We start from the raw sequence: 25498 nt of genomic DNA, 5'->3' as shown, positions 1-25498 counted from the left end.
CTTTTTCTAGCGTTGGTGTGATTTTTCGAGACGGTGTGAATAATTTTTAATGCCCCTGCTTTACCAAAAAATAAGTTCGACCAGAATCTTTGGTACTTGATGTAGTTTCTTTTTTAAGTGTCCTTTTTTATTACCTATTGAAGATGTGTGATTTAAAGGTAATTTTTTTGAAAGGTATTTCGGATTTATACTAGCTAATCAAGTCCACAGTACAAAGAAAACTAGTAGATAAGACTACCTTTACAAATATTTATAAATATTCTCAGTTTAGGAAACTTAGGAGACTGAAATTGTTTCTTTTCGTGTTGAGATCCCTACCTGTGTCAACTGCAACTTATTTTGTATTGTAGATATCACCATCCAGTTTTCCAAATGAGATTGTAAACAACCTTTTTTCTAGTTTATAGATCAGATGTCTGCTAGTTGGTTAGAAATATTTCTCAGGGTTTGTTGTAGAGGAACTGTTCCAGCAAATGTTTGTATAAAATAAAAATATTTTCTCTATCTACTTTTTTGTTAGAAACAATAGTACAACTTTTAAGGCTGTTTCCATGACAATTTTTCTAGTTACAAACTTTGGTACAACTATTTGAAGCTGAGAAGAAGACAAGTTAAGGGCAAGTGAGTGAAAATATCTATTGACTGAACCTTTTTATGGATATTATCTATTTCCTGGAAATGCAACTTTCTTTGTGGCGTCCAGAGACAGTTAACACATAAATGTTATGTTGGTATATCAAAACAGAGAGACCAATTTCTGTATGTGCAAGAATGACAAGGGTGTCAAAATTTTAGAAATTTCTGTTTTAGAAAAAGAAGTTCTTCGAAATAGCTTGAAAATACAGATTTAAAATACTCTATTCATGATACTAGCGTTAAAGTCATTTTTGGATTATTTTTCATATTATGTTTGTATACTTAGCGTTTCCTTAAAATCCAGTTTGAGTCTATTTTGAAGAAATGTATTGCCAGAAATGAGCCGGAACCAAAGTTTCTGAATTTGCCTAAAGATTTATCAAATTGCTAGCATTGAGGCTTGTACTTTAGGGTAAGGAAAAGTCAAACCTCTGCAAGTGTCCAAATGATTCAGATGGAAATTCGTTACATTTAGGGCCTGAAAATGCTGCCTGAACATATTAGATGAAAATATATCTTGTAACCTTACTTCTTATTTTAGATGCATAACAGATGTTGCCTTTGAAGAAGTCAATAATGCGTATGAAAGGTCCCTTGTATTCATGCATAAGGTCTGTCAAGTTTGGTTTTTTTTCTTTTACATGGCTGCATTTGAATGCTTATGCCTTGACCCATTTCCAAATGTTTCATAATTATTTAAAAATGTCATTTGGTTATCAAAGAATCATTTGTTCATATTTCATCTGAAGTTTTGTTTACAGTTACGATTTTTATGAGAAGGGGGCTCTTTTGGAAGTGCTATTATTCTTCTGCATCTTGCTTCTGTTTGATAAACCCTTTCTAACCTCTTTCGTCGTGGTGGGGGAAACTCTTTCATGATATTCTCATGATGCGCAGGCAGTTGTTTCCATTGATTCGGAGACAACTCTTGCATAGCAAAATAACAGTGGCTGACATTTTATACGTTGTTAAGTAAGGTTGATTATGAACTAAGGCAATAATCAGAAAAGGCCCCGACATACAGTATCTTCCTTAAAACTTCTTACATGATTTGATATGCTCAACTTTGAATTGCAGATGCCAAGAATATGGATAGAATATTGTCAATTTATGTCCGATCAGAAGAAAATTACAAGAACACGGCGGCTTCTTGACAGAGCTCTTAGGGCTCTCCCAATCACGCAACATCGCAGAATATGGCCCATTTACTTGAAGTTCATTAAGAGTTACAACATGCCTGAAACTGCCGTTCGCATATATCGAAGATACTTGAAAGTAAGTGAAGCAGATAGGTCTTTGGAAAAGTAAGCATTTGAATTTGTAGGTTACAGTGTCAAAGAAATACATTCAATGTAGGAGTTTTTGAAAATTGTTAAAAAATTGGTTACATGGACAGGAACAGCAAGCATGCAAAGGGAATAATTTGCTTTTTGATATTTTGGAAAAAAACTATTGGTTGATAGAAAGTGATTTGACCTTCAATATGTTTTACTCTACATCTGGTAACTACTGCTTCCAACATTGTCGTCTTCGATGGGAAACAAAAAAGATTGCCGATAAACCCCAAGGAAAATGTGCCAGAAAACTTTAAATAATGAATATTAAATGTTAAATATTAAATATTAAGACCCTGCTTAAGTTAATCTTAAGGAAATCTTAATGGAAAAGAGAAACAAAACCATATCTAGGATGCTCTTATAGGATATCAATTGTTTTTGTTGTGGTACCATTTTGATTTCATTTCCCGTCTGGTCACACTGGAATACTCTTCTAGAATATTCAGAATCGTTTTGGAAAAAGTTTCGCCCTTTGTTCTCTCTAAAAACTTTATCAAATTATGAATTCTCATTGCTAACCTTCGATAAGGAAATGAATTGCATGTGGAGTAATTTTGGACATTCAATATGATAAAAAACAACGTAATGATTATTTAAACTGTGTCCATATTTCTGTCTGTTTATGAAAAGTCTGTTTTTCAGCTGTATATTTACATGATATGTCATCGATTGTCCGTTTCAGTTGCAGCCTGAAAATGCGGAGGAGTACGTTGATTATCTGATTGACATTGGCTGGCTTGATGAAGCGGCTGTTAGGCTTGCAGCTATTGTTAATGACGTAAGTTTGCTTTTTCTACTATTAATGCAATAATTATTATCAGTGCTTTATACATAAAATGATCTACAGACAAAATGATATTTGGCTGCTATTCTTATACTACTTGCTTCATGCCGAATAGCAACTGATAACCCACTGATATGGGTTCTTTGTCAGGAACGAAAGATTAACAATTACTATTTCAACGAGAACACCTTTATGAGCTTCTGTTTACAATATATAACAAAACGCGAAGCAATCGTCAACCATTTCTTTGAAACAAAGCTCAAAACAAGGTTTATACACAATATGAAGATTTATAAAAAATTTGCTTCTTGTGTATTTTACACTATCCATAACCCTCAGGGTAAGGGCTAGTTATATATTTTGTGCCTTGTACTTCCTTCAGGCTTGTTTAATGTTGATACAGGTCAAATCAGATAATTGAAACTTTGTTTAAAGCCCAACTCTGGGAGCCAAGCCTTACTGAAATGACCTAAACTTTATCAAAATTATTAAAAATGGCAGAAAAAGGGATGATTATGAAGAGAAAACATTTTGTAAAGTTATCTAATCAAATTATAATGCAGTTGAATGACCAGTCGTTTTCTGTATCGGCAGAAAATTTAAGAGAGGGAAATGAATTTCCAAAATTATGTGAAGGAATGTGAAGATATAAATTAAGACTGTGGAGTCTCATGCGTACTTCTTTTCCTTTCTGTAAGTTAAGATTGCTTCATCATATATGTATGGGTCATTTTAGTATTGAAGTTTCGAGGCTTTTTTTTCATCTTCTTCTGTTAACGCTCAATTTGATCGCTCAGGTTTGATAACCACTTTATGCTCGGGTTAATTGGATGTTTTTAATAGAATAGGGTTCTGAATCGGTTAGTGGATTAATTTGTAAATTTCAAATATACTTTTACAATAAAATGACATCGGCTTTGACATCAGCTAAACAAAGAGATCATCAAATCGTTTGTTGCCGACCTGATGATTTTGTTTCATTTATCGCAGCAATTACCATTCTTGATTATTCAAATATACTTAACAAAATATCCTAGCTCCATGCATAGAATTTTTGAGGCATTAGATTTTCCACGTGATCAGTGAAATAGGACTACTTGCATTCCAAATCCCAGGATATTCCTTTTAGCATGTAAATTGTGAAATATCTGAGCCAAAGCCATGACCAAGATTTCTCATATTATAAGAGAATCCAAATTAATAAAGCTTTATTAGAACCCTGCAAAATGTAATGCTACAGTAGATATTTGCTTCAGATAGTTGGTTGTGATTAGAATTTATGTCACTATGAGCGCTATACGTTATCTTTCAGCAATTTATTGATTTTTATAGATAGATATCATACACTTATATTAGAATATTTTATATAAAAGCGTTTCCTTTTGAATATTTTTAACTCAGACTATTAAATGCTGCTAGTTGGTTTATTTATCGTACTGTCAAATAGCTGCTAACAGCAGGTTATTATTCTTACAATTAAAACCCGCCCCTCTTTTTATATCGTTAAATATATAAAACTCAATACTTGCAATAAACTTTGCGACCCATAACCAGAGTTTTGTTTCTTTGGATTGTGCTTGCAGTTTTTAATCGAAATTAGGAAAATTTAGAAAATAAGAGAAGAAAGTGTTTACTTTTTTCAACTTTTAAGTGCTCGTTGCTGTTCTTTAGTTTGCTTATCGTACTGTCAAACAGATGCTGAAAACATATTAATTTTCTTTCAATTAAAAAAAACCTACCCTTTTTTCTTCGTTAGAAATGTAAAACGCAATACTTGCAATTAATTACGCTTAACCAGAATTGCGTGTCATTTCTATAGATTGTGCTTGCAATTTTCGATTGAAATAAATAAATTTAGGAAATAAGAAACAGAAATTGAAGGATGCTTAGTTGTGCCTCGTGATTGTTTGACAAGTAATGAGCAAGCAAATATATTAAAAAGCTGGTCAATGACTGTCATTTTAAAAGACTTGTTTCGGTACAGACCCTGAAGATGGAATAAAATTGAAGGTTGCTGCTGCTTGTATTTCTATTTGAACAGATATGTATCTTTTATAAGTAATAATAGAAAAGCGATGCACTATTTCTAATAACGGTACAAAGGTGCCTCAATATAGAAGAGGATTCCATTTGGACATATCATCAAGGCAGGATATCTGAATGATTCGTCCTATTGTACTTTGGTAACATAGTGTCCCGATTTATTGTTAAGCTGGCTTCCTTATTTCTTTTTATCATTCCTGATCTTTTCTGATTCATTCAGCATTGTTTATAGGTAGATTTTTCGCTACCAGTTTTGAAATAAACAGTAACGTAATTTCTATCTGTTTTAGGAAAATTTCATCTCTAAAAAGGGCAAGTCTAATCATCAGGTAATAAATGATTTGTATTCTCGTTCCTCTGTATCCCCATTGCACAACTCTTTTACAGTGAGATTCAACAATAAATAGATTTCACAGTATTTAAATTTCTTGATTTGATGTAAGCATGAGCAAAGCTGCTCTTCAATATGTGACTTCAATATGCTGTATGTTTATTCGATATCAATCAAACACAACTTAGCCACAACAAATCACGCGCTCATTTTTGATACCTTAATTTCTACTGTTTATAACGTTTGTTTTGTTCTTTACATTAAGTATCCAAAGCATGAAATAAATGTCAGAAGTTTAGCTAGAATTCTCTGTCTGTTACTTTTAAACTCTTATTTTTTTAGCTTTGGCACGAACTGTGTGAACTTATGTCGAAAAATCCAAGCCAGGTACGAGTTTATAGATAAATGTTTTGATATGACCTGTGAAAATAAAAGAGCTGGACTAAGTAAATTTGAACGTATTTATTAATGGGGAATGATGAAAATTTTTACCATTTCGTCATTGCAGTCTAATTGTTATTGTGACACCGTTTGATTTTGTAATTTGGCAGCTTTTCCTTTGCTTTTTGCTGCTAAAAACGTTTTTAAGTGTAGCAAAACAAGAGAATCACTTCACTTTGATGTTTTAAAACTACCGAAACATTAGGACTTTTGAATTTTAATTTTGAGGATTATGCTTTTAAATTATTTTTTGTCTTTTCTGGAATTATTTGAGACCTTGTGTACACTAGAACACCTTTATTACTGGGGTACTTCATTACATAATATTTTTAAGGGTTGAATTCAAAACTTTGGTCGGTTTTAGCAGTAATTTACTAGAGAATAGAAGGGTCTGTCTCCTCAGAATAACATTTCTCAATCACAACTATCTATCCGTTGTTTGGTTCTAGGTGAAAAGCTTAAAAGTCGGGCAGATCATTCACGGAGGACTGCGTCGCTTTACGGATGGCCTAGGCCAATTATGGTGTTCACTTGCAGATTATTATATACGGGCTGGTGATTTTGAGAAGGCGAGGGACGTTTACGAAGAAGCAATCCAAACTGTAATGACCGTTAGAGACTTTGGACAGGTAAAATCTTATATGTTTATTAGCATCACGCCTGCTGTGAATACAGTAAATACCCGCGTATAAGAACCTGAATTTTAAGAACCTGTTTGGCAAAAATTTTATATTGAGGCCTCCTTTACTTGAAAACCTTTTGAAGCTAAATTTGCAAGATTTTTACCAGTAGATCTGCTATAAAGGTATCTAGGTGGAAACTGTTGAATAAAGTATCATTACCTGCTTATATCTAAAATTAACTTTGCAAAACAATTTTGCTTTGAAGCCAGCGCACTATACTGTGTCTATTGTTTCCAACATTCCAATGAAATATCTTAATATCCAGCATTTGCAAACTACAGAATTTTATTTTTTATTTATTCCAAGTTTTCCACATATAAACCTTGTCTTCTGAATGACATTTCAGAGTATTTGGTATGAGTTTGTTTGACTCTATATTTGTTTTGTACTGGCTTTAGGTATAATATTACTGCATGAATGAAAATTCTGATCTTGTTACATAAATTTAAGAACCTATTTTAAGAACCTCGGTACCCTAAATTCACTTTAAGTACCACTCATATAAGAACCTGTTTAGGCTAATTGAAAAAACCCAGGCTCTTATATGGGGGTTTTCACTGTAACTCGTAACTCTCGTACCTTATCAGTTTCAAGTGAATTTCTTACTTTCTTAAGGTAATGTGTCCATATAAAAGGACTGCGTATACCCAACTTGTCAAGCCACCCATCAAAATAACGGTTTGCGATTGGTTAGTATTCTTGCGAGGCAAAACTGCTCACATGAAAAGCTAACCTCGCAGCAGGATAAATAAACAGAACGACCGTAATGACTGGGGCGATGACATGAAAAATCACATGTTCCGTTCGCTGAACAATTCACGGGGCTTTTCGGCTACTGTCTTATCTTTGTAAAGCAAGTTCAGGACCTTTGTTCTTGATCTTGTAAAATTTCCAATTAAGGAACACAAATCTTATTCATTTTGGTTCAGTTTTTTTATTCATGACACAGCCATTATGCTACTGAAAGGTCCTTGTTTTCTAACCAATTCTATAATGGACACTTTCCATCGAAATGAATTTCTGCTTTTAGTGATGCAATGAATCTGATTCTTTTAACTTTTAGGTTTTCGATGCTTATGCTCAATTCGAAGAGGGTATTATCAACTCAAAGATGGAGAGTTCAACGGAAGCAACGATGACAGAGGAAGGTAAGTGCCACAGAAAAGGCAATATTACTATGGTTTTATGTGGTTGTTTGTCAATGGCAAAAAATTTCAGATAATATTTCTCTTCGCATCTAAGAACCTACAAAGAAAAACGTAAAGGCTATTTTTAACCTTGTAATTAAGACCCTGTTTTTGTTTTCAGTTAGATGAAAAAATAAGTTTTTAAAATTCCTTATGTTGTCACAAATTTGTTATTAAAAGGTAAAACAGTACAGCAAATTCTGTTGTGCATATTCGGCATGTTATTTACACTGTTCATATGTCCAAAATTTCTCTCAATATTCTAAGTTTAGAATTTGTTAACACTTCTTTAAAGGGCCTACTCAATGCAGTTATTTATGATCGCATGGTGACGGGTCCTAAAAGGTTTTCAGATGCACCCTTCTATTGAGCATCATTTTACCCTGAACCTAATTACCCTATGACTAAGGGCTCTGATTCTGCCTAGCCCTTATTACGTAGGTTCTTATATGCGAGGAAAGGCTGAAGTAATTCATCTTTTGAATGTTTCTTCTTAAACAAATCTCTAAAGTCGCTTGTTTGAGACAAAATAATTGACATGTTTGCCTTTTACTATCATTTGTTTCAAAGATACCCTGCTCAACGTCCCACTATGATGGGTAGAACCATAGAATGGCTTTGTTCATGATCCTTTTTTTGTTGTTTGTATATTTTCCTTCAAGTTCATATCGTATATCAAGAAAAAGAGAGAAATACTTCTTGCAGTATTATCCCTCATGAGGTAGTGAATTACTTTTGTGATCATTCGGTCAGCTAAGCTTGCTCTATTTCCATATTACTGGACATCAACCCGTTTTGGACAAATATGAACAGTTCTGCTGCCGTTTTTAGGTTAATCACCGATATCACAGGTGATAAGTTGCTCAAACAACCAGCAGCTATTTAGTTACATCAACACGGGTTCGAAGTTGCACTGCCTCAGTCGTATTTTGCTTCACACAATTCCATACCATATACAACGTGTATCGTTAATTCATGAAAACTCTATTTACTAGACGAAATTGACCTCGAGCTTCGACTTGCAAGATTCGAAATCTTGATGGACAGAAGGCCTTTATTATTGAATAGGTATGTTTCAACCAATCAATCTTTACAAACCAGATTAACCATGAATCAGAAGATTTCAATGTAGAGTAATATTTACGCAATGTAACGATTTGACAATCGTCTTGTGTTCACGACAATATCTTGATGAAAGGTCATTCGAAATTTTACCAACCCTACGCACTTATGTTAATTTTTTCAGCTGTGTGTTTTTTAAAGGATAAAGTAAGTTAATTTTGTCGATACCAAAAAACAAAATTTACTTCCACAATAAGTAAACACTGATTGCGAGATTATGAAGAATAAGAAAATATATTAACGTATAAAACATGTTGCATTAACACTTTTTGTATTCGATACATTGCCGTAAATGTAATGCAATTACTGACCATTTAATCTGTCACAGAAGTGCATTTTTCTATCCTTCCCCCGTTTTACCTTTGATTTCTGTCCGCTTCTTATTATAACCCCCGGCTACAAAGCATAATACACTTAAAAATCTTCTTTTATAGTGTCTTGTTGCGACAGAATCCGCACAACGTTCACGAGTGGCACAAGCGTGTAGCTCTTTATGAAGATAAGGTTAACGGAATCATCAATACTTACACTGAAGCTGTAAAAACAGTCGACCCTAAACAGGCCATCGGAAAGCCACATACTCTTTGGGTAGAGTTTGCAAAGTTCTATGAAAACCATGACCAGATTGATGAGGCCCGTATCATTTTTGAGAAGGCTGTCAAAGTTGAATACCGGACAGTTGATGATCTTGCTTCAGTTTGGTGTGAATACGCTGAGATGGAGATAAGGAAAGAGTAAGTAGTGAGCTTTTCTTCAGTCTTGACCTAGCCTGACCATGATATGTGGTACAAATTTGCCCTGCAGTGGATGTAATTTGTCTAGATTGAAGCACTTCCATCCTATGCCACCCACTGCTTTGTAGTCACTTAGATACCTTTGTAAGACTATTTAACCTAGATATCTTTGCAAGACTATTTCAGAAATAAAGTTTTGCCAAGCTGTAGTAAAATGTGAAAATAGGAGGTAGTATTTTTAATAGTACCCTAAGCGCAATTAATCTTATCTGTAATTTTTTACATTTGTCGAACTACTAAGACGAGAGCCGGGAAAACATGATGCTAGGGCCAAGGATAGCAGAAGAAATTTAAGTAGTTGTCCTTTTCTTTGTTTTCTCAAGAAGCTCTCTAAGCATAACGAATATGTCCGGTGGAAGGACGAAAACTTAACAGGACTTTGACAATAATGCAACAAAGGCATATCACCCATTTATATTAAAGATATCATTATATTAGTAGTAAATCCTAATATAGTATATTAATCCTATATTTCATTGATAATATAACCCAATTTCCTTGTGATTTACTTTAGAGATATAAGTATGATACTTCTTATTAATCAAAAGTGATTTCGAAAATGATTAAGCCCACCCTGTATTTTCTAGAAACTATGAAAAAGCCTTGAGGTTGATGAGAAGGGCCACTGCTATTCCATCAAAGAAAGCTGGCGTCAACTACCACGATGAGGTAACTTTTTTTTTTTCTATTTCGTTCAAAGCAGATGTTTTCTAAACAATTTGAATACCTCTCACATGCATTTATAAACCTTGACAATATGCTCAAATATTGATACTAGTCGTATCTTCGTATCTCTTTGTATTTTTCACATGTGTATCCAACACAAATGCCTTCACATTTCCTTCAACCAAGTCAGCTATCTGCTTATATTGATAATCGATATATGGTGAAAGTCTGTTACTATTTTCCTATCTTGCAATTCTTAGAAAATGGCAATTTTAGCTTTGTCTATTAGGCTAGCATAAAGATCTGTAGCAAGAATTGTTAAAATGAAAAGAAACCTGGAGTGAAATTCTTTTAATGCAATATTCCTAGATTGCTTTAACTTCCATTGCGCGCAGTTTTTAATATTATCATTTTTTCAGCAAATATTAATTAACTAAGTACCACAATGAAATATTCTATTAAAATGGTTCACTTCCTCTACTTGCTGTCTAATTTGATAAGCTAATGGAAAGAATCTTTTTTTGTAAAACCATTACCACCAGAAGATGTTTTAGCGTTTATCACGACATCTATAACGGATTCTAATTCTTTGTCGACTTTTAATGTTCTGCATCTCTGAAAGTGAATAATCTTGAAAATGATAAGATATTTTGTGCGACACATAGTATACAGTAAGGCTCCGCAAATAAGAAACAACTTTTAAGAAACAACAAGATATTTTCTGAAAGGCTCTAGTATATAGTTTATAAGAAACTTTTTATGCTAAAAGGAAGTATAAGGTTCTTGTATGTGGATGATATTTTGTGTGACAGAATGCTTTAAAACTTTAAGAATAACAACACTCATTTTTAATTCAAATACACTTGTGAATGGTTTAGAATACAATTTTTATGGTAAATCATATAGTACAGTACAAATTTTACCAAAACATGGTAGTCTTCCTTGGAGAATTAAAGTAACTTTAAAGGAATTTGTAGCCTAAAACAGAAAATAATCCAAATATATGTCACTTTTATAAGCTGGGTAGAAAAAAGCCAGTTTCTTATTTGCGGGGACTTACTCTTTTCCTCGTAATAGAAGACCTAATGTTCTGTTGCTTGGATATATTTTAGCTTACCGTGCTAGTCTTTGTTCCTTTTTGAATTGTTTTAATTTAAAGGAATAAATGTCTGCTTGCAGAGAGAAAAAGTTCAAGATCGTGTTCACAAGTCCCTTAAATTGTGGTCCATGTATGCGGATTTAGAGGAGAGTCTTGGCACTTTCCAGGTATGGCACGCCTCTTTACTTGATATGAGATGAATTTAATTTGATGAATTTTGTTATCCTATAAAATAATATAATAGGGGTTTTGTGCTAAAACATATTAGTTTGATTTATAGCAGCGTTTACCATGCCGAACGATTTTTTTAAATTTGAAATTTTATCTTCAGTAATAAATTGATCATAAAAGATTTTTGATTGTACGTGTATGCCTGTTTCCTAATACGTCCGTTTTTCCACGTCTTGTTGGTGAGATACCCTTTGAAAAAGACAGAATGATCGTATGATAAATGTGAAACAACACTGAAAGTATCACCCCCCTCCATTAGCTGGCGCAATAAGAAGCTTTCAAGGCTTAATACAAAACCCATACAAATTGCTGATTGATATATCCATTTTGATCCAGGGTGGGTACGACCATTATAGGTATGACGATATAGAAGAAGCTTATTGCGTGAAGTAGCATTAATTTACATTCCTCGTAGAAAATCTAAGGTAAATGAAAACCAGACATCTAATGAAAGGGAGAGGGTTCTTTCAGGTACTGAAAGCACCTCATTCTTCTTTAAATTTTAATTTTTCTTCTTTTTTTCGTAACAGTTTCTCTCTTTTGTTTTTCTATTAGTCAACAAAGGCTGTTTACAATCGAGTCATCGATTTGCGGATTGCAAACCCACAAATTATTCTTAACTATGCTTCATTCCTTGAAGAGCACAATTATTTTGAAGAGTCTTTCAAGGTAAAGTGCTTACGCTTTGAATGATTTATCATTGAATGCAAATAAACTTTGTTGATGCTACACCCATAGATTTAAGACTGATAGGATGTTATCCGATCGAATTTCGGAAAATTGAAAGCATTGAGTAATGTTAGATAGGCCTTCTCTATAGGGGTCATTTGCTTTTGGCGTGATATTGTAATTCCTATCTCAGTGGCTTGATCTCTGTAGTTTTTTGTGTTAGCAGCATCCGTTGCGAACAACTTGCTTTGTTTTGTTAATCAGTACAAGGCAACTTCACATGATCAGTGTCAGGCCCAACAATATCATTGCAAACGAAAATCACGACTCGGCGTATTTGGGTATAGCTTATTTTCTATCATGGCTCAATGCCTTTGATCCTGAAAATATTTCATCGACTTATTTTAATTAAAACCTAACCAATGGATTCAAAACCTTCGACATTCACTGATACTTTGTAAAATGCCTTGATTTGTATCTTGTATGGCGATTCCTCTGGCTACTCTGTTACTCGTTTTATTCCCTGTATATCAAGGTCCTTATAATTAAAGTAAAAATGCGAGTTGCAATAAGCTTAGAATTTTTTTTACTAGCTTTGAATTTTCAATAGTTATCCTGACGTTTTAAAGTCTGACAGATGAAATTTCGTATACACTGGAAACAGTTTCCCAGTTCTATTTAAAAAACCTTTCTTTATTTTTCTTTGTATTTTTCTGATTTATTTATTGTATCTCCTTGTAGGCATTTGAGCGAGGCATCGCATTGTTCAAATGGCCCCATGTTAACGACATATGGAACACTTACCTCACAAAGTTCTCCAAGCGTTACGTACGTAAACTTTAATTTTCGACTGATGCATCCAGACTGCCTATATTTTAGTAGTTTTCGAATCCAAATCTTTGAAAAATTTGCCACGGAATTATCCTCTGAAACTTTAAGGAATAGTTTTGGTTAGGGTATCAATTCAACATTATTAAAATATCCATAGAAAGAGAAGAGCAGAAGAATCGTTTGTTGACTTTATCTATTTGGAGATTCCGTTTTCACTCAGCTTTTTCTGTTTTCTGTTTTCACTTTATTTCTGTAGCTATTCTACGGGAAGTCCATGAAGGTTCAATGTCAAAGATGACCAACCTGCTTTTATCGCTCGATCAAACAAATCGGTTCATTTTGGTGCTATGCCATGTAAACAATTATAATAAATGCCTGGTTCAAAATATCCAGTTTAATTTCACTCTGCTTAGAGTACAAGAGCCTCTGCAAATTTTTAGACGAAAAAACAAGCAATAAACACCTGTCATCTCATCGTTTCATCGCATGTTACCTCATCGTTTCATCGCATGTCATCTCTTTGTGTTCATGTCATCTCTTTGTTGTCATTTTAGGGTGGAACAAAATTAGAACGAGCGCGCGATCTATTTGAACAGTGTTTAGAAAACTGTCCTCCGAAGAATGCTAAACCGTTCTTTCTCATGTACGCGAAGTTGGAGGAGGAGCATGGTCTTGCAAGACATGCGATGGCAGTCTACGATCGAGCTTCGACATCACTTCCACCCAATGAACAATACGAGGTTATGATCTATTTAATACCCTATTGTTATTCTTTTCGTGATAACTTCTCTCATTACATTGCAACTTCATTCAAATGTCCTCATTTTCACATGCTCAGACCTTTTCAAGAAGTTGCTATAAAATTCATCACTTAAAGACAAAAGAGGGGAAAATTGGAACGCTTGCCTTTTGAGAGGGAACGGGTAGCCGCCTTGCTGGCTCGTTGTGAAGCAGTTCTATTAGTATGCTAATACCAATGCAGACGTAAAACGACAACAATTGAAGGCATACCTACTAGGCGAACTTTATCAGGTTTTTGGAACTAAAGCATTTGTTTCCGGAGAGTTTAAAATGTGCATTTTTTAGAGTTCATTTCCTTTTCTTATTTATTTCCTTAATCACTTAATCCGTTGCCCGGTCAGTTTTACCTTCGAACCCAAGAGGTTCCAACTCCTGTACAATGATATGAGCAAGCTCGTTGACCACTGCATGTCTTTTTAACACGGATTTGTAGATCAGTTGCAGCTTTCCTCAAATATTCTGTATTGCGTGTCTAATTTTTTTTGTAAAATTTTCAGATAAGCATTGTAGAGTTTTATTTTTGTTTTAGATATTCAACATCTATATTAAAAGAGCTGCAGAGATATTTGGGGTCACACATACGAGAGATATCTACGAAAAAGCAATTGAAGCTTTACCAAATGAATTTGCTCGGTATGTGTTAATTGTTTTTGTGGTGTTTCTGCTTCTTCCATAGTCACTGTATTTCTTTTTTGTTTGTATTTTTGGACTTTTATTTGTAACCGAGAAAAGGTTTCACAATATAGACAAACACCGGTTACATTAATGCGTCGTAATGGAAATATCACCTTTGTATGATTTGTGTGTAGAGACAACCGGCGAGAAAGAAAGTGGAACTTGTCTGGTTGTGCGCTCAAAGGACACCTTCAAATATTCTCGGAATGAGGTGTGCTGAGGTTCTGAAACTAACTTCTTAGAAAGAAAGATTCTGTTCTCTGCTTTTGCCTTACGATTTTAGAAAACAAAACTTGCAAAATGTCTTTGTACCATAAGTAGAGATTTCATGATCTTCTTTATTTTCTATGTTGAAAAGAAAAGCTGAATTGGGTGCCCATGCCAACCAGGCCTTTTTAAAAAGGGGTTCTCTCAAAGTAATACTTTAGGTTCTAAAGTTATTTAGATTTTGGGACTTGCATTATCCCTCTGGGGTATGTGAAAATGTTGCAGTTGTATTGAGTTCAAGAATAACCTCGTTGATTTTGGGTTAAATTGAACCCAAACTATCTCTCATTATGTTAAGTACACTTTACTCTTCTAAAAAGTTTTGATTATAGAAGAGGTCTTGGTGCGTAATTCACAGTTTCGAAATATTTTTGTCTTTGATATTCCAAAATAAGTCTACAATAAATACTTAAAATTTTTGTTGTGCAGTCTTTTTCTGGCCTTTTCTTCAATATGAGACAATTTTTTTTAGTGAGATTTGTACAAGATATGCAGACTTGGAGAAAAAACTTGGAGAAATTGACAGAGCCCGCGCAATCTACAGTTACTCATCACAAATGTGTGACCCGAGGGTAATAATTTCTATTTCGCTATACTTAACTCGGTTACGTTTAATAATATGCCGAAAGAAGATTTCTTATCAGTTCTTCTCTCAATTCAAGTTCTTCAATCATTTCTGCTACATGAAAAACCCATGAATTTAAAAGATTTTCATTTCTATTTTCAACTTAACTTTTATCTATAGAGCATGTTGGTCATCCAAAGCTGTAGATTTCTCTAGATGATGTCACTGTCATGAATATGGTTTTTTTGTTTCGCTGTTTTTTGTGATTCATCCCAATTGGTGTAGAATATGTTATGATGTGCAAAATTGATGTCTTTTATTATCACACTGCTGCATCTATGTATATTCAAGGAGTAAAAGATGATTGAAAGCTCTTATTTACAGCTGGAAGCTTAGAATTGATATTTGATTTGAATGTTGTGCTGCTATTTTAGACAAGTGGGAATTTTTGGAAAACTTGGCACGACTTTGAAGTTAGACATGGAAACGAAGACACATTTAGGGAAATGCTGAGGATAAAAAGGACAGTGCAGGCACAATATAATACTCAGGTAGCTTTTGATGGCATTTATTATGCCTATTTCTGTTTTAAGAGTAAGACAAAGGTTTTTTTACTTATAAATTTACACTAAAAACACTGCATTCACGACAGCTATAAGGATCTTTTAAGCTAGTTTCAACTGAAAGTATGACACCAGCTTTCATATGCTATGACGTCATATGTTGTTTCAAGGCAGTCTTGGCACGATCAGTCACACAAAGTGTCTCCTAAGATTTAAATTTCACTTTAGAAAGGAAGCAGCATCTTTTCGTTTCCAGAGTGTTATTTTTTTAAAGACTTCTTGTGACCGTAAACTTTCTGAAGAAAATTTCCTGTAAAAAAGGTCTGGAAGTTGTGGTTTAAAAACCTCAATAATGCAACAGAATTGTGTTGTTGAAGACATAAAGGAGTCTTAAATAAAAATTAGAATTTCAGATTTTCGCAGAAATTTTTTGCCATATTTATAATCACGGCCGCAGAGAATCGTTTTAAACATTTTACTTTTGCTACGTTTGATTAAATACATTCCAACAATGTCTTGAATTCATTACTTTATGAGGCCCCTGGGGCAATTTGCCCCCTTGTCACCTCTCTCAGTGGCCCTGCTTATAATGAACATTAGTATCAAAACTCTTTCAAAAAGCGTAGGCAAGCTAATGAAAAATATTGTCATTCGTGCAAAAATGAGTGAGCTATAAAATGGCAATTCCTGCGTCTTGATGAATGAAGCGATTTTATGAAAGATTGACTCCAAATACTTTAATTATGTACAAAAGAGATCTATTTGTAGTCTTGTGAGTGAGGTACGAGCAGGAAAATCTTTCTGTTCTTTCTGTATAGCACTTTCTTCATAGCCTGCATTTGAAAAATATCTCAAACACTCCTAACAGTAGGGGTCGTAATGAAAAAGCAATTATGACCTAATTTGCCACTTTTTGCAAAGGAAGATGATCCCCTTGAGCTCCCCTAGCACATTATTACTATTCTAAACATAATTTTGACCTTTCTCAATGTAATAAATGTAATTTATTGCAAGCATTTTTATTTTGATTGCTTCCAAACTGCCTAAATTCTTGCAAAGTGTATAAAACCGTTCAAATATTTATCCATGGTTGAAAACTTCTTGTGAGAAAAATGTTTCAACTGGGATTGCCTGTGACCAATGGTCACACGGTCAAGTAAAAAATAACACCCTGTTCGTTTCAAGCTATGTATACACGGCCTCGTTATCTTCAATATTCATTGGTATAAAAATGTCTAAATTTACGACAAAAATCGGAGGGCTTTTGCGCACTGTAGGCTAAGTTTGAAGCTTCTACTATTTCTAATGAAAAGTGAAAGTGAAAAGAAAACTAGAAATTTTTTGGTTTTTTTTCATTTTATCTACATGTATCTTTGATTGTTGTCTTTATGTTGCTTTTAACAAACTTTATTTAATCTATTAATCCGAATTAGTGATTATTAGCCCGAAGTATTTTGAAAAGATATCTGGAAAAAAGATTCACAAGAATGATATTAGTGTGTTATCCTTGCTTACTCCTTAATGGTATTTTTTCTTGTCTTTTATTATTCTTAATCTAAATTAGACTGTGTGTCAATTCTTAATAATTGATTAAGTCTAGGCAAGTAATGAAACTTCAAATTATTCCATTATCACCATTTTTCTGTTGCATTGAAGGTCAATTTCATGTCAGCTCAACTGTTGGCAGCTCAAGCAGCAGCTAAAGGTAATTTTGAAAGCTTCATCTCGAATTGTGTGATGCTCTTTCTTTAGAGCATGGTTATTTGTATGTTAAAGCCAGGTGGTATTTTCCACAAATGTCAACTGTAATTAACGTATCCACTGATGTGGCAATAATGGCATGTTCTTTGTTTCGTGGTTAGGAAAAGTTCTATATTTGGGGCTATTCAACGTGACTGATATTTGAAAATGGCTTTGAAACAGACGAAAAAGCTTTAAGTAGTATTTTGTGAACTTTTTGCTTTTTCCAAAGCCATTTTCAAATTTTGTACCTCCAAAAAGCTGTTATATTTGTTTTTACGGAAGGTACCTTTAAATCCGATTCATACCAAGAGGTACTCGCTTTTATTGCTTCTGGATATAAGACATCAGTTTAACACAATTTCCGCAAGTTTAAAAATCTTAGTCAAAACACAGAGAAAACAAGGTGGGTGGTAAGGTTTGTGCATAATCCCCTTAAGATCCTTGAAGGTAAGTGAGGGCTTTCAACTCAAATGTTTTTGCAATCAAATGGTTAAAAATAATAACTTCTTCATCTGCTCCTTGTTGCTAACATAACATATTTTCTTCAATGAGTGATGCTTATAAACTGTGATAAAAATTAACAGACTCGATACTAAGTATCTTTAAATGGTATATCAAAACTTCTTGTTGAAATATTTTGGTATTTATGTAGTATGTGTAAGAAATATAATATCTTAGAGCTTTCTACATTGCAATATCTTAATGATCATTTTTTCTTGACGACTTTTCTACAAAGTCTCTTAACCTTTGATGTTGCACCCTTCAGTTTGAGACATAAAAGTTCTAATTTTTTTGCTTTCATCTAAAAGATGACGAATCAAAGAATGAAATGGAGAAATTGGAAGCTGCTGCTAATGTCTTGGCCGAAGAAGCAAAAAAAGACAAACCATCTGCTGCAGCCAATCAAAAGGGCGTTTTGTTTGTCAGGTGAGCATGAAGTTAAACCTTCATTATTAACAGAAAGGCATATTCCAGCTTATCTTTCCTTATGTTATTGTTCCTTATCAATTTTTTCTCATAACAAAAATACTTTATCTTATCCTTACTATTCCTTACTATATCCTTACTTTATCTTGTCCTTATCATTTTTTCCACATTAAAAATACTTCTTAATGCTATGATCTTTGGTCAAAACTCTGCTGTAGAGTTAGTTACTCAGACATATGTGTTTTTCAAGCTCTGGCCATGCCTACATGTTTCCTGTACTTGATGCAAATTTGAGATTTTTGAATGTTTCATATGACTCTACTTTTTCTATTTCTCTTTTTTGTGACATCCTAAGACCAAGTAACTTTAGAGGCAACATTTTTCTTGCTTCTTTGCTATAAGAAAATACCTTTTCCATAATTATTTTTCTATTGTGTATTTAATTTTACCTGTGCAATAAACCAATTTTATAGCTGTTTTTCTTTGTACTGAAAGGGGCGAGACGACACAACCGGCTGAATTGAGTGACGTTGCCACAACGGTCAATCCAGAAGAAATAAGTCTGGAAGATGAAGATGATGACAGCAGTGACGAAGAGGACCAAAGAGACGGTAATTCAGTTGTTCAGCCTTCCAGTGCTCTTATTTTTAAAAGCTAAACTGAGCTTGCAATGATAAACGTATCTTGTCAATCCTGATGAGATCAATTACAAAATGTATACCATACACCTCTCGAGTTTAATAGCTAAGCTTGTTGCTGTTGCTTTATTCGTTTCTTGCCTTTACATAAAATACATCTGCAGCGTATTTTGACATTGGTTTATAAATGATAGCTTGTATTTAATGAGCATGTTTTTATTTCCCTTTCGCCCTTTCTATTTGTGTCTTTCATTGTAGATATTCAGTTAGAGCAAAAGCAGGTTCCGGCTGAGGTGAGAAATTCTTCCCTTCCCATCCAAACCCATCTCCCTTCAATTGTGGCTACTTTTTTATGAACTTTTCAGCAGTCCTTCTAGACAAAAGTGTTTCATCCAATCGCTTACGTTTATGAAGATTTTATGCAATTTTGTCCCCAATTGAGGTTTGCTGGGTCGGTTGTTATCCTTTTATAGGTTAATCATTTTTTTCAGCTGTCATTATTCCTTTTTTCCTAACAAAAAGTTACTGTTTTTATGGGATCAATGCCTTGTGGTTCCACATTTCTTTGATAATCACATTCAACTTGAAACTCAAGAGTTGCAACCTAGCACTACATTGTTCAACACCAATGCATGAAAATGTTGTTATTGTTAGTTAATTTTGTTTCAAATTTTTAGATATTAACTATATAGAAGAAATGCTGCTCTCAGATGATAATCGTTATATAAGTTGTTAACATCGTTTTGAAGACGAGAATTACTACTTACGGCATTAACCTTTTTCTTTATATTTCGCCAAACCTTAGCAAAGTTTTGTTGTTTCAGGTTTATGGTGGTCTCAAGCCGCAGTGAAAAAAGATGAAAACCAAGGACAAAAGTTTAAAACACAAGAACAGGCTGACGTATTATTCATGAATATTTTCTTCAAGAAATCGTAATATTCTACAGGATATTTCCATGCTGCTGTAGGAATTAGAATCTCCTCGTTGCAAACAGACTTAATAATGTGACTTAACTTGAATGCTTCAATCTCTTGCTTATCGAGTTCGAAAGTAAATGATTCAAGTTTTAGGCCAATAGTTTTTATCCTCTTCTGAACTGAACAGTCTTGCTTTCATTTCATTTTTTTATTTTTCTTTGTTACAAAAGCAGTAAAACACTCATGTTTTTAATATTAACAAGGCTTTACAAAGCAGGGTCTAATGACAGCAGTTCAAGGCATACGAGCTAATGAGTTTAATTCCTTGGAATTGCTTGATTTCTTTTTCTTGAAGTCATTTTTCTGGAATAATGTTTTAATGGAAGGCATTTATGGGACTTTTAGGAATTGTGAACTACCTGAAAAGTCATATGCTTTTACTATAAAGTATAAACATTCAATGAAGGAAGGCAAAATTTTAGGTGGAACGCTGTTTCACCCGAAATGATGGTGAAATTTTTGCTTTTTCTTTTAATGAATTGAACGGTTTTGTGAAAAATCTCTCTCATCTTAATGGATAGATTGCCAGATCAATGCAAGGTGTCTTTTAAGCTTTTCTGGTTACATTAATCGATTTAGAGCCTGTTGGTGCAAACAAGCCGTATTTAAAAGATGTTGTACTAAACGATCAGAAGGCTTCGTGGCGATCAAGATTGACAAGCCTGTAGAACTAAGCAAAGTCGTTATTTGTTCTTGAGGTTTAGATAATCTTATGGCTTGTAAAATAGTCTCACTCGTTGCCACAAGATGGATCCATTGTTTACATACATCAAGCCAGTAATGTTGGTTTCTGGGCGTTTCATTAGCAGAGAGATCAAGGGACTACTACATCCAATCCATGTCAAACGAAGAGAGCACAAGTTCGAGTACCTATGAGGATCGAACAAAGATAAAGGTAATTGGTGCTTCAACAAATAGCTTATTAATCAGAATATATTCAATCAGGACAACAACAGGTATCTTAGGCTATATATCAATTGGTCTATCATAGATTTCAACCTTCCAATGCAGCTGAAAAAAGCAGCCGAACAGATCTTTTCATCGTAACTTACAGAGGATGCAAAAAAGCTTATAATAAAGCAGGCAGGCCTAATTTCAGTACCTTCATTTCTAAGATGGTAAAAAATTCTTCTGTGACCATACATTTCATTTTATAAGTAGATTGATAATGAAGTTCTATGAATAAATAATTCAGCAATTTTACATGAAATTTAGTTTATTTGAATATTGGGTTTGTGTAAACATTACATCTTGTTGAGGCTTGTGTCTTGAGAAAGTTTTCCTGATAAAACTGACTGTCAAGTTATGGATACAAAGATTTTCAAAACCCCGAAGCAAAACATCCCTAGATTCAATTTACCACTGAGCAGCTTCTTTCTGAATTAAACAAGATCGATATTTCAAAGAGAACGTATTTTCTTAAATTGTTTCACAGTATGGTAGTACCTTGAGGTTGATAACAAGATCTAAATGAGCAGAGGTATGTTTATTGGATTCCCACTCAACTTTGTGTCAGTTTGTTTTAAAGCTAGCTGGAGCTTCAGTTGAGTGTTAAACAGTTGTGTTTCTATTTGTTACATATTTCTTTGCCAGTCTTCGATTTTCGCACTGTTTTAGACTAATTCATAGCGCTAATGTTCTTTGTTTTTTCTCTCGATTCGATGAGGCTATTCCTGGTGTCCTAGAAAACATTAGATAATTAGAATTTGATTGTGTATTTTGAATTAACAACAAAAATATTACACCTTCGTCAGTGGTAGGCTTGGGGTAGGGCTTCAAAGCCTGAATATCCTCAGACCGTTGTGCGAATGGAATTCTTCTCTGACAGTTGTGAAAATCTTTGAACATATTCGACTTGGTGACCATAATGAAATGTAGGAGTTTGGTTTCATGTTAAAAAATTGGCTTTGGGATTGCAATAACATGATCGGCCATATAAATTACACGTTAATCGCTCGGCCATTTTATTTTGTTTTCATTTAAATTGGAAGGGAAAAGGTAGGGTTTAAATTAAATTACTTTGGGATCCAGTAGTCAGTAGTCAGTCACTGACTGCCCTTTTGAAACAGTTACGAGGCTCACCCTCGCTTTACTGCCCACGTGAGAATAAAAAATGGCGGATGCTATAAGGTCGACAAAAACACGATCGGTAGGTGTTTATGCATAATTTCTTATGTTTGTTTCAACTTAGCTTTATTTTTTGATGATAATGGAGTAAGTAGATCCAAGTTAATTTGTCTGGATAGCATTGCATGATTGTTCTCTGTGAGTGAACATTTAAGGCGTTTTGTTACCCGAAGTTTGGCAAAGAATAGTTCCATTTTCTTATAGAAGAAAAATATATTAGTTACCAGTGTTCACTGGGTGGTCATCGAATATAATTTACTTACAAGAGTGTAGGTAATGGTCATCGGGTGGTCACCAAACTTTCCCTACGTGCAACCCAGCAGGGTCGCACTTTTTGTGTTCAAAACTTACTGCTTGTCTCAGGTCATCCAGCTTGTCGTGCAGAATGCTGAATTTAGAAACTGTCGATAGTAACGTAAGCAAATTAAATTTGTTTCACTTTTAGAGAAAGTATGCGAAATTCTGAAAAAACGATTATATTTTCCGAAAATTATATTACTTATTAGGGTTTCACCATCATTAACAATTCAAATGTCAAGTCCACTATATTGCAAGACTAGAGTTCTATTGTAGCTACAGCAATTCCAAAATCTGCTTGTGGAACCTGTTTTTGAAAATACTACAAACTTTAATTTTGAGCAAGCTAATAATTTGAACTGCATTATTTTAAAAAAGATTTCAAAATAGAAAACCAAATTTCTGATCAATGCAGGTTTACCAAAAAATCAAATAAAATATTAACAATTTATGATATAAACAAAATATAAACAAAATATTAACAATTTATTCTGCTGTATGGAATGTGATTCTTGATATTAAGATTGAGGAAGTGTTTGCAATATTATATAATCAACAGCATGCAATAGAATTATGTTTTTTTCTCCATATTACCCTTAGTATTACCCAATATACAATTTGATCTTGATATGTTTTTTATGGAGCCAATCTAGCACAGTTTGAGGCTAACCCAAATTATTGGACCTTGTTTTCTATAACTTTCAAACATCAGTTTTCTCTGCTAGACAACTCAATATGATCAAATCCTTGGTATTTTAGTTTCACAAAACTCTGACAGAGCACAATTAACTTTAATCTGTAACATCAAAGTATCAGATATAATTTTTTTTATATTTTCTGAAATTGAGTCCTGAAAATATGGATTTACCCCACTTGTATGTCAATGCGTCAAATGCCTCTTCCCCATGACGTATTACACAGAATTAAAAGTATTACATATGGACACCATAGGCTACAAGGGCATGCAGTTGATAGTCAGCCAGTCTGCATTGCCCTAGTAATTGTCCTTAAGATCTCATTGAGAGAACATAACATTGTGCAGTCCTTGCTACTGCTTCACAATTTTTCAAAAACTTGATGTTTGATGGCATAACTAAATAGTTCAGGTCCCCCAGGTCAGGAATACTTGGTTTGGCGGCCCTTGTGTAACGATATATTTTTCCAAAATCTAGAAAAAAATAGAGAAAACAGCAAGAGAATACTTTATGAATGGAGAGATTGAAGGATAGAAAAGGAGCAAAGAATATTGAAAATCAGGTAAGTGCTCTAACTCAGATTTAACATGTTTATCTATGGCTATTTATTCTGGCAATGCTGTCGATAAGCCAACTTCTTGTTTTGGATGGAATGATTTCCCGTCAATTATATCAATATGGAGGGGTTAAAATTAGCCCAAAATCTTTGATATTTCTGGGTCTACTGAAAAAATAGAATGCCAGAAGTATGCGAGGACAGAAAGGGTAATTACATACAGACAGGCATAGTAAGCAGCAAAAGAGGAAGAGGGAACCCGCGACTGAAGCTGGAAACCGACCTCAAAGAAGTCGTAGGGTTGTCTATGGCTGGACTTGTCCGACGTGCTTGGACAGGAACTTTTGGCGGACAACCATCATGTGTGTCAAGCCTTGACCGTTCCGTCGCTTTTAATGATAACGACACCCTCCAGATTGGCCTAAAACGGCACCAAATTATTGCAGCTCTAAACTTCTGACATTTTATAGCACCTTTCGCAGCTTCGATCCTCTTCTCATTTTATAAGTACTATTCAAATGGATTGTCTAATAAAAGTGGAATATTCTCCCGATTTTGCATATTTAGAAGTATTTCATGATGTTTTTTCATATCACGGGATCAGAATTTTAACATTTTTTAAAACTGTTGTATTTTCGGAAAACTAGATGTTGTCGTGATTGATGAGATTGGTAGTCCCAATTCTATAGGCTATAGGTAGAGCTATCTAAGTTACCTAATTGTGTTCAAAGCAGTTTGATTACATAAATGCACATGGAGAAGTTGATGTCATTCAGCAAAAACTGAAGTGACATGCCCAGAAATCTTGCCTTCTTTTTACGGATTGAAGGGGAGCATTTTGCGTTGTTGCGTAAAAGGGTTTCTGAACCACTGTTGATTGGGGACTACTGAAACACCCTATTTTAGTCTCGTAAGGCGCTGTAGTACACATGACCTCTAAGAGATTACTGTCATTTCAAGAAAGGCCTTTTCATATTTGAGTAGGAAGTGTGCCAAATTCGTTGTTATGGATTGGAAACTGTTAGAATGAATGCCACTAGAATATATGGGCGTGTAGGGTACATCATGATTTTCATGCAACATTAAACTTTCGTTGCGATTAATGACATCATATTAATAACAGTAAATAAAGACGAAGTAGTACAACAATTAAAACATAATGGAATAAGGGCACAGAGTGGCTTCAAAATGAATTTAAGTTATAGCACCTATCATAAAACTGATTAGAGAAAAAACTCAAGTTATGAAAAAATAAAAATTACTGTTTTTTGATCTGTCATAGAATGCTTGATGCCGTTGGGCAGAGCTGTACATGCTTTTGGTTCTAAATTGGAGGGTTCTAAATTTCTTCTCTTAGGTCTCCTAGGTTCACTCTTAATGCGATTTTCAGGCATCAGACCACAACTTAGAACTGTGGCAGTGTTGATGAGCCTAGAGCAAAAATGGTGCCAGTGTTGGAGAGTTTAATTTTTAAGTAAATTTTTAAGCACTGAAAGTGCTAACACGATGTTAGATGATTTTTCAGACATTGTAAAATTTATCCATATCAATCCAATGGAGTTACCGGACCCTATGAAAATGCTCTTCCCAATGGGCTTTCCCGTTTCCGAAAGTAAATTTCCACAGTGGATATTAATTGAATTTGGTCTAATAATCTCGACGGGGGAGACGGCTTTATTCAGTTATTTTTTATGACCAAACTAAACTATAACACTTTTGACACACAGTCAGTGGCGTGGTGGCAGGGGGGCCAGGGGGGCCATGGCCCCCCCTGAATAGGGGCGCAAATGAAGATAAGGGGGCGCCAAAATT

The 25498-nt window shown here is 34.2% G+C and overlaps 1 protein-coding gene across 1 annotated transcript in view; it reads left to right on the top strand.

The window, feature by feature from the left end:
- The window catches only part of LOC135693361 (pre-mRNA-splicing factor SYF1), a 36863-nt gene that overhangs the window by 5607 nt on the left and 5758 nt on the right, over positions 1-25498 (top strand). The window contains exons 3-26 of the mRNA XM_065211814.2: positions 568-621; positions 1178-1247; positions 1714-1911; positions 2656-2751; positions 5091-5129; positions 5474-5518; positions 6022-6201; positions 7319-7403; positions 8438-8510; positions 8999-9298; positions 9946-10027; positions 11204-11290; positions 11910-12023; positions 12765-12851; positions 13409-13594; positions 14185-14288; positions 15070-15169; positions 15597-15713; positions 17382-17430; positions 18278-18395; positions 18891-19006; positions 19292-19326; positions 19858-22160; positions 23608-23692. Of these exons, the coding sequence (XP_065067886.2) occupies positions 568-621; positions 1178-1247; positions 1714-1911; positions 2656-2751; positions 5091-5129; positions 5474-5518; positions 6022-6201; positions 7319-7403; positions 8438-8510; positions 8999-9298; positions 9946-10027; positions 11204-11290; positions 11910-12023; positions 12765-12851; positions 13409-13594; positions 14185-14288; positions 15070-15169; positions 15597-15713; positions 17382-17430; positions 18278-18395; positions 18891-19006; positions 19292-19326; positions 19858-19884 (2362 nt within the window). The 3' untranslated portion in view covers positions 19885-22160; positions 23608-23692. The remainder of the gene's footprint in view (positions 1-567; positions 622-1177; positions 1248-1713; positions 1912-2655; positions 2752-5090; positions 5130-5473; positions 5519-6021; positions 6202-7318; positions 7404-8437; positions 8511-8998; positions 9299-9945; positions 10028-11203; positions 11291-11909; positions 12024-12764; positions 12852-13408; positions 13595-14184; positions 14289-15069; positions 15170-15596; positions 15714-17381; positions 17431-18277; positions 18396-18890; positions 19007-19291; positions 19327-19857; positions 22161-23607; positions 23693-25498) is intronic.

The sequence above is a fragment of the Rhopilema esculentum genome, chromosome 11, assembly GCF_057945365.1.
Source record: "Rhopilema esculentum isolate cy_ngs chromosome 11, ASM5794536v1, whole genome shotgun sequence".
Classification (NCBI taxonomy): Eukaryota; Metazoa; Cnidaria; class Scyphozoa; order Rhizostomeae; family Rhizostomatidae; genus Rhopilema; species Rhopilema esculentum.
The sequence above is the reverse complement of the archived record's forward strand: the minus strand, read 5'-3'. Positions and strand labels throughout refer to the sequence as shown.